Here is a 14,787-nt window from a genome sequence, read left to right as displayed (position 1 = left end):
TATAGTCCCACTACTGACTAGTGGTGAGTACCAAGACAGATGGTTAACACACTATAGTCCCACTACTGACTAGTGGTGAGTACCAAGACAGATGGTAACACACTATAGTCCCACTACTGACTAGTGGTGAGTACCAAGACAGATGGTAACACACTATAGTCCCACTACTGACTAGTGGTGAGTACCAAGACAGATGGTTAAAACACTATAGTCCCACTACTAACTAGTGGTGAGTACCAAGACAGATGGTTAACACACTATAGTCCCACTACTGACTAGTGGTGAGTACCAAGAAAGATGGTTAACACACTATAGTACCACTACTGACTAGTGGTGAGTACCCATATCCCTCACTTAACATGATATCAATATGAGCAAGAGATATTGAGATATCGGTTTATCCTTGTTGTTAACCTACACTATTAGGTAATGAACATTCATAAGTCTTGCAGGCACAAAACCGTCTCACAGGCTCTCAACAGCATAGTTAACTGGCTGCTGATGGTCCATCAACTGGCTTCCCATTGTATTCAAACTGGTTAGGTAGGTCTATCTGCTACCAGAATATTTACTTCTAGCCCAATAGAAAATCTGCAAGCAGCTGTCTACACTTCACATTCATACATGATATAGATATAGATTTTCCCATCACTACTAATAACTATCCACACTATTACCGTGACAAAACAGTCACCAAGCTTCTGGGTAGCTAGCTGCACTCAAAGAGAAATACTCACTAAGATAAGATGCTTGTACACATTCAGATTAGGGATGCAGGATATATCGGTGATATGCTGACGTGCATACCTACAGTTGAAGTCGGAAGTTTACAAACACCTAGGTTGGATTCAATAAAACGTGTTTTTCAACCACTCCACAAATGTCTTGTTAACAGACTATAGTTTTGGCAAGTCGGTTAGGACATCTACTTTGTGCATGACACAAGTAATTTTTCCAACAATTGTTTACAGACAGATGATTTCACTTATAATTCACTGTATCACAATTCCAGTGGGTCAAACGTTTATATTCGCTAAGTTGACGGTGCCTTTAAACAGCTTGGAAAATTCCAGAAAATTATGCCATGGCTTTAGAAGCTTCTGATAGGCTAATTGACATAATTTGAGTCAAATGGAGGTATACCTGTGGATGTATTTCAAGGCCTACCTTCAAACTCAGTGCCTCTTTGCTTGACATCAATGGAAATCAAAAGAAATCAGCCAAGACCTCAGAAAAAAAATTGTAGACCTCCACAAGTCTGGTTCATCCTTGGGATCAATTTCCAAACGCCTGAAGGTACCACGTTCATCTGTACAAAATAGTACGCAAGTATAAACACCATAGGACCACGCAGCCGTCATACCGCTCAGGAAGGAGACGCGTTCTGTCTCCTAGAGGTGTATGTTCTTTTGGTGTGAAAAGTGCAAATCAATCCCAGAACAACAGCAAAGGACCTTGTGAAGATGCTGGAGGAAACAGGTACAAAAGTATCTATATCCACAGTAAAACGAGTACTATATCGACATAAACTGAAAGGCCGCTCAGCAAGAAAGAAGCCACTGCTCCAAAACCGCCATAAAAAAGCTAGACTGTGGTTTGCAACTGCACATGGGGACAAAGATCATACTTTTTGGAGACATGTCCACTGGTCTGATGAAACAAAAATAGAACTGTTTGGCCATAATGACCATTGTTATGTTTGGAGGAAAAAGGGGAAGGCTTGCAAGCCGAAGAACACCATCCCAACCGTGAAGCACAGGGGTGGCAGCATCATGTTGTGGGGGTGCTTTGCTGCAGGAGGGACTGGTGCACTTCACAAAATAGATGGCTGCATGAGGAAGGGAAATTATGTGGATATATTGAAGAAACATCAGTCAGGAAGTTAAAGCTTGGTTGCAAATGTGTCTTCCAAATGGACAATGACCCCAAGCATACTTCCAAAGTTGTGGCAAAATGGCTTAAGGACAACAAAGTCAAGGTATTGGAGTGGCCATCACAAAGCCCTGGCCTTAATCCTATAGAAAATTTGTGGGCAGAACTGAAAAGCATGTGCGAGCAAGGAGGCCTACAAACCCGACTCAGTTACACCAGCTCTATCAGGAGGAATGGGCCAAAATTCCCCCTACTTATTGTGGGAAGCTTGTGGAAGGCTACCCGAAACGTTTGACCCAAGTTAAACAATTTAAAGGCAATGCTACCAAATACTAATTGAGTGTATGTAAACTAACGACTCACTGGGAATATGATGAAAGAAATAAAAGCTGAAATAAATCATTCTCTCTACTATTATTCTGACATTTCACATTCTTAAAATAAAGTGGTGATCCAAACTGACGTAAGACAGGGAATTTTTACTAGGATTAAATGTCAGGAATTGTGAAAAACTGAGTTTAAATGTATTTGGCTAAGGTGTATGTAGACTTCCGACTTCAACTGTATATAACGTAGGTACATGACATAATGACGCCACGTAAACTGTAGCGCTACACGTCAACACAGCATTCCTAACCTAGCCCACAATGCCTCTTGCACTGAGATGCAGTGCCTTAGACACTGCATCACTGCATCTATGTGTGGGTGTTAACTATTTAACTTAAAAGGCCGCTAAGTTTTTTCATATCAGTATCGTTTTTTTTGGCAAGGAAAATATCGGTATAGGCCAAAAATGTCATATCAGTGCATCACTAATTCAGATAGTAGTAGCAACACACACACACACACACACACACACACACACACACACACACACACACACACACACACACACACACACACACACACACACACACACACACACACACACACACACACACACACACACACACACACACACACACACACCTCATCTTTCTTCTGCTCGTCAGTCTTCTCCTCCAGGTAGTGAGAGGATGGAAGGTACTTTCTCACTTGGACCTCCTTGGGCGCCTCACTCACTGAAAGGACAGACAGACAGACAGATGGACAGACAGAAACAGTGACAGTGAGACCAGAGAGTTGGGGGGGGGTTGTGTTAAAATGGCAGTGGGCCACTGTGTATATACAGGGTTGTGTTAGAATGGTAGTGGGCCACTGTGTATATACAGGGTTGTGTTAGAATGGCAGTGGGCCACTGTGTATATACGGGGTTGTGTTAGAATGGCAGTGGGCCACTGTGTATATACAGGGTTGTGTTAGAATGGCAGTGGGCCACTGTATATATACAGGGTTGTGTTAGAATGGCAGTGGGCCACTGTGTATATACGGGGTTGTGTTAGAATGGCAGTGGGCCACTGTGTATATACAGGGTTGTGTTAGAATGGCAGTGGGCCACTGTGTATATACAGGGTTGTGTTAGAAAGGCAGTGGGCCACTGTGTATATACGGGGTTGTGTTAGAAAGGCAGTGGGCCACTGTGTATATACAGGGTTGTGTTAGAATGGCAGTGGGCCACTGTGTATATACAGGGTTGTGTTAGAATGGCAGTGGGCCACTGTGTATATACGGGGTTGTGTTAGAATGGCAGTGGGCCACTGTGTATATACAGGGTTGTGTTAGAATGACAGTGGGCCACTGTGTATATACAGGGTTGTGTTAGAATGGCAGTGGGCCACTGTGTATATACGGGGTTGTGTTAGAATGGCAGTGGGCCACTGTGTATATACAGGGTTGTGTTAGAATGGCAGTGGGCCACTGTGTATATACAGGGTTGTGTTAGAATGGCAGTGGGCCACTGTGTATATACAGGGTTGTGTTAGAATGCCAGTGGGCCACTGTGTATATACAGGGTTGTGTTAGAATGGCAGTGGGCCACTGTGTATATACAGGGTTGTGTTAGAATGGCAGTGGGCCACTGTGTATATACAGGGTTGTGTTAGAATGCCAGTGGGCCACTGTGTATATACAGGGTTGTGTTAGAAAGGCAGTGGGCCACTGTGTATATACGGGGTTGTGTTAGAATGGCAGTGGGCCACTGTGTATATACAGGGTTGTGTTAGAATGGCAGTGGGCCACTGTGTATATACAGGGTTGTGTTAGAATGGCAGTGGGCCACTGTGTATATACGGGGTTGTGTTAGAATGGCAGTGGGCCACTGTGTATATACAGGGTTGTGTTAGAATGGCAGTGGGCCACTGTGTATATACAGGGTTGTGTTAGAATGGCAGTGGGCCACTGTGTATATAGGGGGTTGTGTTAGAATGGCAGTGGGCCACTGTGTATATACGGGGTTGTGTTAGAATGGCAGTGGGCCACTGTGTATATACAGGGTTGTGTTAGAATGGCAGTGGGCCACTGTGTATATACGGGGTTGTGTTAGAATGGCAGTGGACCACTGTGTATATACAGGGTTGTGTTAGAAAGCCATTCTGCTGTTGATTTACTTCTGTGTTTTGGGTCGTTGTCCTGTTGCATCACCCAACTTCTGTTGAACTTCAATTGGCGGACAGATAGCCTAACATTCTCCTGCAAAATGGCTTGAATTCTTGGGAATTCATTTTTCCATCGATGATAGCAAGCTGTCCAGGCCCTGATGCAGCAAAGCAGCCCCAAACCATGATGTTCCCTCCACCATACTTCACAGTTGGGATGAGGTTTTGATGTTGGTGTGCTGTGCATTTTTTCTCCACACATAGTGTTGTGTGTTCCTTTCTTTCCAAACAACTCAACTGTAGTTTCATCTGTCCACAGAATATTTTGCCAGTAGCGCTGTGGAACATCCAGGTGCTCTTTTGCAAACTTCAGACGTGCAGCAAATGTTTTTTTGGACAGCAGTGGCTTCTTCCATGGTGTTCTCCCATGAATACCATTCTTGTTTAGTGTTTTACGTTTCGTAGACTCGTCAACAGAGATGTTAGCATGTTCCAGAGATTTCTGGAAGTCTTTAGCTGACACTCTAGGATTCTTCTTAACCTCATTGAGCATTCTGTGCTGTGCTCTTGCAGTCATCTTTGTCATTTGGTTCACATCAGGCAATGCTTCCTGTGAATAGCAAACTCACATTTTGTGAGTGTTTTTTATTGGGCAATCTCGTCTCATTGATTGGACTCCAGGTTAGCTGACTCCTGACTCCAATTAGCTTTTGGAGAAGTCATTAGCCTAGGGATTCACATACATTTTCCAACCTACACTGTGAATGTTTAAATGATGTATTCAATATAGACAAGAGAAATACAATAATGTGTGTGTTATTAGTTTAAGCACACTATGTTTGTCTATTGTTGTGACTTAGATGAAGATCAGATCAAATTTGATGACCAATTTATGCAGAAATGCAGGTAATTGCAAAGGGTTCACATACTTTTTCTTGCCACTATATATGTGTGTCATTCCAGGTACACAGATCCACAAGACTTTGCTCAAAGCCTGTATCGGTAATTCTACGTTATAGAAGATCTCTGCCTCACATTGAGTTGATTGACGATTGGCTGTCAGAATAGATTTAGCTAGTGTCACCATCATGTCAAAGCACAAGGCAGATAATCTTGTCAAACCCAGGACTTGGCCCATGAAAGAGTGGATAGGTTGCCCCTTATAAACTGTATCTGCTCGGCTTCTCATCTGACATTCAAAAGGTGGATCTAACAGTAATGCTGTTGACTTCAGTCCACTGTTTGTACTATATGTGCCTGGGCGGAGCAGAGCTGAGGTTAGCCCCTACCTGGGGTCATGTCTTTGGGCTTGAGGCTGATGGAGTGGTGCTTCCCATCAGAACCAGCCAGCCAGGCTGAGGCAGTCAGAGAGGACTCCCACCACACTGCTGTGTCTGGGTACACATCATCCTGAAAGAACTCTTTCTGTGGACGGACGGAGAGACGGAAGGAGGGAGACGAGACACGACAGGATTAGTTCAGAACTCAAACAGCTCAAACTCCACAGACTAAGTACAAACAGGGGTTCACATACCAAACCCTTTTTACTGGTAGTCCTTTGAGGCCCTGGTCTGAAAAGTCATCAAATAACTGCAGGTTTTTCCTATTTCCCCCATATATACACTAGATAGCAGCGTTCAGCCATAACTCACTCTGACGCGGGGGACTCTAAAGGCCACTGGCTCTATGGAGGTCTTACTGAGCCTCAGACCCCTGGCCACCTCTACCTCTTGCACCACACACTCAGTCTTCGGCAGGAAGGCCAAGCCCTAAACAAGGAAGACAGGAAGTTCATGCAGAGAGATTCTACAGGTCTACAGGTGCCAGCGTATTTGGTTGACAGATCGTCAATTAGTCAATCAATTCACAGACATTTTAGTCACAAATTCAGGGAAATGTTTTTATCTATTGACTTCAAAACATGTAATAAGAAGGAGAGGGATATAGGAAATGAGAAAGAAAGAGGGAAAAGCAGGGATGTAAATGCTGTTAACATAAAGTCTATACCTTGTGGGGCTCTGAGGAGTTGAAGCTGGCACATTCCAGGAAATAGGGAGCTTCTGGCACTATCTCAAAGATGTACACTCGCGTGTCACCCTGGTAAATGTAGACAACAACAACAACAATGGCTGTATAGGTTTACTCGTGTCAAAGTCTGGGTATGGGGAGTCAGTATGGATCTACCAATCCACCACCACCAATGGTCGACATTAGCCCGGTCCCAGATAGTTTTTTGTTGTCTACTAGACATAGGAGTTGGCAAGACAGCACAAACAGATCGGGAACCAGGCTAGGCAGACATTATTATCATGAAGCACAAGAGTCTGTAACAGACTTTCAACACAACATCAAGTCAATAGGGGTTCTATGTTCTTCTATTCAAAAGAAATGCTCTGTTTATTTCTTTGATTGTTGTCGTTTACCTTTCCGGTGAGGATGACGACGCTGGTGTCGGGGTCGTAGAAGGGAATGAGGGTGGAGGGCGAGACGTCGGCGGGGGCGCTGGCGATGGCCCCGGAGGACAGGGACTCAGCGGAGTGCAGGTACAGGGTTCTCTCACTGCGACTGCAGAAGGGGGAAAACACTTCGGGGGTCAAAGGTGAAGTGAACTGTGGTGACATCATCAATGAGGTCTCGGGTCAGCGGGCTTGTTTTCCTCTTAGGACCATAAAGCCATTGGTGCAGTTTTTTGTGTGAACCAAGATTACGGGTGAACTACATGTCAGACTGTCTGAATGGTCATATACAAACGATGAACTGAATGAATTAAATGAAGGTAAATGGATTGTTAAGCACAAATTGAAGCTCAACTACCAAACAGAAATACAGAGAAATATTCACCTGTCGAATCCTGACACCATCAGGTATTTGCCGTCACACACCCACACCACACGAGCCCCTCTGTGGCCCTCAGGACCTGCACCCTCCTGCAGAGAGAGAGAGAAGGAGAAGGAGATATGGAAAAACTCTGCTTCCAAACAAAAAGGTTAAAAACTCCTCAGGTCTCCTGTACACACACCTGTACTGGGTCAGCAGACTTGCGAGGGTCGTAGATGCGCAATTTCCCATCCTTACACACCGTGGCCAGGAGTTTACCATCCGGACTCCACGCCATCCCAAATATCTATATGCACACCAGGCAGGAGAGAGGGAACAGAGAAAGGAACGAGTGAAAAGTTGAAATGAAGCAAAATGCACATTCCTTGTACATACTGTAGGTAGGATCAATCAATCAATATCATCCATCAATCATTATCCCAGATGAATTCTACCACGCCCCTATTCTCTAACAAAACCAGTGGTTCTACCCCCTGCCAATGCCACATTCCTTATGTCCCGCTCCTTTCCCTCCTCCCCCGTCACCTGATCCTGGTGTCCCCGGAGCGCTTTGACCTCGTCCCCAGACTCCAGGTTCCACAGGCGCACCGTCTGGTCGTAGGAGGAGGATGCCAGCAGGCCCGACGCCAGGGGGTGGAACTTGACTGAGTAGATCTTCTCAGTGTGGCCTGTGATTGGTCAAAACCCCTGTCACTCACTCACATTCTATCAATCAATCAGATATGATTTATTTCTATTGATAGATTCAGTCACACAGTAACAGGCTATATATAAGGATAATAAGACAGTAACAGGCTATATATAAGGATAATAAGACAGTATAAGGCTATATATAAGGATAATAAGACAGTAACAGGCTATATATAAGGATAATAAGACAGTATAAGGCTATATATAAGGATAATAAGACAGTAACAGGCTATATATAAGGATAATAAGACAGTAACAGGCTATATATAAGGATAATAAGACAGTATAAGGCTATATATAAGGATAATAAGACAGTATAATGCTATATATAAGGATAATAAGACAGTATAAGGCTATATATAAGGATAATAAGACAGTAACAGGCTATATATAAGGATAATAAGACAGTAACAGGCTATATATAAGGATAATAAGACAGTATAAGGCTATATATAAGGATAATAAGACAGTATAAGGCTATATATAAGGATAATAAGACAGTAACAGGCTATATATAAGGATAATAAGACAGTATAAGGCTATATATAAGGATAATAAGACAGTATAAGGCTATATATAAGGATAATAAGACAGTAACAGGCTATATATAAGGATAATAAGACAGTAACAGGCTATATATAAGGATAATAAGACAGTATAAGGCTATATATAAGGATAATAAGACAGTATAAGGCTATATATAAGGATAATAAGACAGTAACAGGCTATATATAAGGATAATAAGACAGTAACAGGCTATATATAAGGATAATAAGACAGTAACAGGCTATATATAAGGATAATAAGACAGTATAAGGCTATATATAAGGATAATAAGACAGTATAAGGCTATATATAAGGATAATAAGACAGTATAAGGCTATATATAAGGATAATAAGACAGTATAAGGCTATATATAAGGATAATAAGACAGTATAAGGCTATATATAAGGATAATAAGACAGTAACAGGCTATATATAAGGATAATAAGACAGTATAAGGCTATATATAAGGATAATAAGACAGTATAAGGCTATATATAAGGATAATAAGACAGTATAAGGCTATATATAAGGATAATAAGACAGTATAAGGCTATATATAAGGATAATAAGACAGTATAAGGCTATATATAAGGATAATAAGACAGTATAAGGCTATATATAAGGATAATAAGACAGTATAAGGCTATATATAAGGATAATAAGACAGTAACAGGCTATATATAAGGATAATAAGACAGTATAAGGCTATATATAAGGATAATAAGACAGTATAAGGCTATATATAAGGATAATAAGACAGTATAAGGCTATATATAAGGATAATAAGACAGTAACAGGCTATATATAAGGATAATAAGACAGTATAAGGCTATATATAAGGATAATAAGACAGTATAAGGCTATATATAAGGATAATAAGACAGTAACAGGCTATATATAAGGATAATAAGACAGTATAAGGCTATATATAAGGATAATAAGACAGTATAAGGCTATATATAAGGATAATAAGACAGTATAAGGCTATATATAAGGATAATAAGACAGTAACAGGCTATATATAAGGATAATAAGACAGTATAAGGCTATATATAAGGATAATAAGACAGTATAAGGCTATATATAAGGATAATAAGACAGTAACAGGCTATATATAAGGATAATAAGACAGTATAAGGCTATATATAAGGATAATAAGACAGTATAAGGCTATATATAAGGATAATAAGACAGTATAAGGCTATATATAAGGATAATAAGACAGTATAAGGCTATATATAAGGATAATAAGACAGTAACAGGCTATATATAAGGATAATAAGACAGTAACAGGCTATATATAAGGATAATAAGACAGTAACAGGCTATATATAAGGATAATAAGACAGTATAAGGCTATATATAAGGATAATAAGACAGTATAAGGCTATATATAAGGATAATAAGACAGTATAAGGCTATATATAAGGATAATAAGACAGTATAAGGCTATATATAAGGATAATAAGACGCACTGTAGCAAATTGCATACCGGTATCCTGTTCCTTTAATTTCTGTCACTCATTGAATGAAGGATAGAGTACTGATACATATGTGTCTACATTCACTCACACATCTACATGTTCAGATATTTCACATTGGACCCCAAACGCCCCAGCTCTGAGTCTAACTTCATTTAATTCAATTCTACTTTAATTGAACTTAAATTGGGCTCCAGGCCCCTGTGGAGTGTGTCTTACCCTGCAGGATGGTCTCTGGCTCAGTCAGGGTCTCTGTCAGACCCCCCTCGGGCACCTGCCACACACGGATCTTAGCATCGTCGCCCGCCACCACCAGCCTGTGACTGTTGAAGGGGTCCCAGGAGAAGTCAGCCACGTTGACAGAGTTCTGGATGGTGGGCAGGCCCGTGTCCGCTAGCTTCCCAGCCTGAGACAACTGAGGAGGGGGGCAGTGAGATACATCCCTCTTTCTTTAATGTGTGAACCAATAAAGCCACATCTTTGGTCTAATATGGTGGCACCCGCAGAAATCCTAAATGACTATTTATACTATTCATTCCTATTATTTGATGACATTGTACTGTATATGTAATTCTGTAGCGGCTGCATATTATTTCATGTTAGTTGAGGCGCTGTCTACTCCCCTCCAACTAATAAGATGACGCAGCCATAAAACACCCTCACTTTAGCAGAATTCTGCTTTCTTGGCCAGGGCTCACTTAAAAAAGATATATATAAGGACAAATAAAAATAACTAAAAGAATACCACAATATTTCGGATAAAGACACATTATCTTCCATTTTCTAAGTGTGGAAGTACCTCAAAGATGGCGATCTGACCCCCGGCGGTGGCGAGGGGCACGGCCACGCGATGGCGGTTGGCACAGAAGCCATCACACTCCCCGGGCGTGGTGAGGTTGAGCCCCTTCAGGTTGGTGAAGTGGGTGTCTCTGTGGAGCACTGCACCCTGCAGGTGACGAAACTTACTGCTGGGACCTGGGGGAGGAGGAGAGGGAGGGAGAGAGAGGGAGGGGAAGGAGAGGGTGGAGGAGGAGAGGGAGGGAGGTTAGAGGAGGCGAGCAGGGTGATTTTAGACCTTAGCTACATTATTTGTAACCTGGGTCTTGTTCATTAGGCACCAACCTGAAGAAATGATTTACAATGATGTACCTGGTCCAATAAGAAATGTTTGTTTTAGTTTTCTGTTGCAAAATATTTTGTTACACAGTGCCCAATGAACACAACCCAGGTACATTATTAGTAACCTAGTCCCAAACTCTTGTACGGTTAACAAACAAGTTGGTTACAGCACATTTAGAATGGTAACAGGCTACATCAGACAGAGGATACTGGCAGTGTGCCTGGTCCCAGATCTGTTTGTACTGTCTTGATATGCTAGCAGTGTGTAGGATTGGATCGTCAGACAGGTTCAGATTAGTCCAAACCACCAACTCTCTATATCTCTCACAGTTCAGTTGTAAATACAGCTCAAACCAACAGTCAGCATGACATTATAATAAGATAATGACAAGGTTAGGAAATGAGATGAGAGATGAGAGAGAGAGAGCCTTACCTAGCATTGAGACTGACACTGTCAAATCTTACATAACATACTTCCTAATACCATAACCGGATATGTAACACAGAGCATTGTGGGTAATGTAGTACCACTACAGTTTCCCAAAACAGCCTTACTCAACATGTTGCTGATGGGTAAGGATGTGTGTGTGCGTATGTGTGGTGTGTGTGTGTATTCACGTATATGTGTGTGTGTGTGTGAGATGGAGCACTGCTACTGTTTCCCAAACAGCCTTACCCAACATGCTGCTGATGGCTTTGGCACTCTGGCTGGGGCTGGGGAGGAAGCCTGAGGAGAGGCCAGAGGTGGAGGAGGGGGAGCGGGACGGGGCAGCACTGCTGCTGGTGGAGCTCAGGGGACTGCTGGAGGTGGAGCAGCCTCGCACTGGAGCCTCCTGGAGAGGACGAACAACAGCAATACATATACAATCATATAATTAAACAATACGGCCCGGGGGGGTGTGGTATATGGCCAATATACCACTGCTAAGGGCTTTTCTTACGCACAACACAACGCGGAGTGCCTGGATACAGCCCTTAGCCGTGGTATATTGGCAATATATCACAAACCCCCGAGGTGCCTTATTGCTATAATAAATTGGTTACCAACGTAATTAGACCAGTAAAAATAAATGTTTTGTCATACCAGTGGTATATGGTCTGATATACCACGGCTTTCAGCCAATCAGCAACAGGGCCGAATCACCCAGTGTATATATCCAATATAGTGTATATGGTCTGATTAATATAAAATACTTTCTAGAGAGAAGGAATAATAATAATATGGTCACTAAACCAGATGTCTTTATCCAAAGATACTCACCAGTTTACAGACTAGTTTCATCTACAGACTTTAGATACTCACAGGTTTACAGACTACTTTAATCTACAGACTTTAGATACTCACAGGTATACAGACTACTTTAATCTACAGACTTTAGATACTCACAGTTTTACAGACTACTTTAATCTACAGACTTTAGATACTCACAGTTTTACAGACTACTTTAATCTACAGACTTTAGATACTCACAGGTTTACAGACTACTTTAATCTACAGACTTTAGATACTCACAGGTATACAGACTACTTTAATCTACAGACTTTAGATACTCAAAGGTTTACAGACTACTTTAATCTACAGACTTTAGATACTCACAGGTATACAGACTACTTTAATCTACAGACTTTAGATACTCACAGTTTTACAGACTACTTTAATCTACAGACTTTAGATACTCACAGTTTTACAGACTACTTTAATCTACAGACTTTAGATACTCACAGGTATACAGACTACTTTAATCTACAGACTTTAGATACTCACAGGTTTACAGACTACTTTAATCTACAGACTTTAGATACTCACAGGTTAATCCAAGATATTCAATCAATACTGTATGTGTGGCCCGATGCAACAATTTGAGAGAAAATAAACAAAATCCAAATTCCATTTGTATTAAAAATACAATAAAAAGGTAGTTGCTAGCAGAGGGAACGAGGGAATGGAGGGAACGGAGGGAATGAGGGAACGGAGGGAATTAGGGAACGAGGAAATGGAGGGAATGAGGGAATGGAGGGAATGAGGGAATGGAGGGAATTAGGGAACGGAGGGAATGGAGGGAATGAGGGAACGGAGAGAGCCAAAAGAGAAATGAAAATGACCCATAGAGGAGGAGAACGGATGATGCTGGACTCTCACCTCTTTGCTCTTCCCACTGGGCAGCTCTTTCTTAGCAGGCGTCTGATTGGCTGGCTTAGCGTTGTTAGGCTTCTGACGATTGGATGGGTTGACACTGACCTTCTCAACCTGAGAAGACGCCCATGATTGGATGTTTAAGAGAACAGCAGGCTATTGCTTGGTCCTGAAGTACAAACCGTGCCAAAAAACCAAGCACTTCTATTGGTACTGTATGTACATTGTATCCAAGTTAGAATACAGATTATAGTTATATTGTGTAGTGTGGTGGTACATCCAAGTTAGAATACAGATTATAGTTATATTGTGTAGTGTGATGGTGGTACATCCAAGTTAGAATACAGATTATAGTTATATTGTGTAGAGTGATGGTACATCCAAGTTAGAATACAGATTATAGTTATATTGTGTAGTGTGATGGTGGTACATCCAAGTTAGAATACAGATTATAGTTATATTGTGTAGTGTGGTGGTACATCCAAGTTAGAATACAGATTATAGTTATATTGTGTAGTGTGGTGGTACATCCAAGTTAGAATACAGATTATAGTTATATTGTGTAGAGTGATGGTACATCCAAGTTAGAATACAGATTATAGTTATATTGTGTAGTGTGGTGGTACATCCAAGTTAGAATACAGATTATAGTTATATTGTGTAGAGTGATGGTGGTACATCCAAGTTAGAATACAGATTATAGTTATATTGTGTAGAGTGATGGTACATCCAAGTTAGAATACAGATCAGAGTTATATTGTGTAGAGTGATGGTGGTACATCCAAGTTAGAATACAGATTATAGTTATATTGTGTAGAGTGATGGTGGTACATCCAAGTTAGAATACAGATTATAGTTATATTGTGTAGAGTGATGGTGGTACATCCAAGTTAGAATACAGATTATAGTTATATTGTGTAGAGTGATGGTGGTACATCCAAGTTAGAATACAGATTATAGTTATATTGTGTAGAGTGATGGTGTTACATCCAAGTTAGAATACAGATCAGAGTTATATTGTGTAGTGTTACATCCAAGTTAGAATACAGATCAGAGTTATATTGTGTAGAGTGATGGTGGTACATCCAAGTTAGAATACAGATTATAGTTATATTGTGTAGAGTGATGGTGGTACATCCAAGTAAGAATACAGATTATAGTTATATTGTGTAGAGTGATGGTGGTACATCCAAGTTAGAATACAGATTATAGTTATATTGTGTAGAGTGATGGTACATCCAAGTTAGAATACAGATTATAGTTATATTGTGTAGAGTGATGGTGGTACATCCAAGTTAGAATACAGATTATAGTTATATTGTGTAGAGTGATGGTGGTACCTGTTTCTCGCCACCTTTCCACCACTCTGCAGCTGACATGGCTGCGGTCCGGCCCAAGGTGTCTGGGTACAGGTCTGCATGGAACTCCTGTCCTGACTGAATTAGAGACACACAAAAGCAGACATACTCTAAAATGGAAGACATAAAGGCTTGCTGCCTGTTGAATGGTTGCTCATTCCATAACTTTATTTTCCTCAGTGACGACAAAGACACTATTGCCAAGTCCCCCCCCCCCCCATCAGTTTATAAACAAGTACAGGGAAACAACTGTTGCCATGGCATCAAAATGACA

General features: G+C 41.3%; 1 protein-coding gene across 1 annotated transcript in view; it reads right to left on the bottom strand.

Moving 5' to 3' along the window:
- coro7 (coronin 7) overlaps positions 1-14,787 on the bottom strand; it is a 252,581-nt gene that overhangs the window by 3,656 nt on the left and 234,138 nt on the right. Inside the window, exons 13-25 of the mRNA XM_071394783.1 lie at positions 14,496-14,591; positions 13,162-13,269; positions 11,698-11,854; positions 10,702-10,877; positions 10,122-10,317; positions 7,710-7,852; positions 7,366-7,470; positions 7,188-7,273; positions 6,770-6,911; positions 6,354-6,443; positions 5,999-6,115; positions 5,636-5,771; positions 2,842-2,933 (exon numbers count right to left, since the gene is read on the bottom strand). Coding sequence (XP_071250884.1) covers positions 2,842-2,933; positions 5,636-5,771; positions 5,999-6,115; positions 6,354-6,443; positions 6,770-6,911; positions 7,188-7,273; positions 7,366-7,470; positions 7,710-7,852; positions 10,122-10,317; positions 10,702-10,877; positions 11,698-11,854; positions 13,162-13,269; positions 14,496-14,591 — 1,644 coding nt within the window. The remainder of the gene's footprint in view (positions 1-2,841; positions 2,934-5,635; positions 5,772-5,998; positions 6,116-6,353; positions 6,444-6,769; positions 6,912-7,187; positions 7,274-7,365; positions 7,471-7,709; positions 7,853-10,121; positions 10,318-10,701; positions 10,878-11,697; positions 11,855-13,161; positions 13,270-14,495; positions 14,592-14,787) is intronic.

The sequence above is a fragment of the Salvelinus alpinus genome, chromosome 1 (genome assembly GCF_045679555.1).
Source record: "Salvelinus alpinus chromosome 1, SLU_Salpinus.1, whole genome shotgun sequence".
NCBI classification, from domain to species: Eukaryota; Metazoa; Chordata; class Actinopteri; order Salmoniformes; family Salmonidae; genus Salvelinus; species Salvelinus alpinus.
The sequence above is the reverse complement of the archived record's forward strand: the minus strand, read 5'-3'. Positions and strand labels throughout refer to the sequence as shown.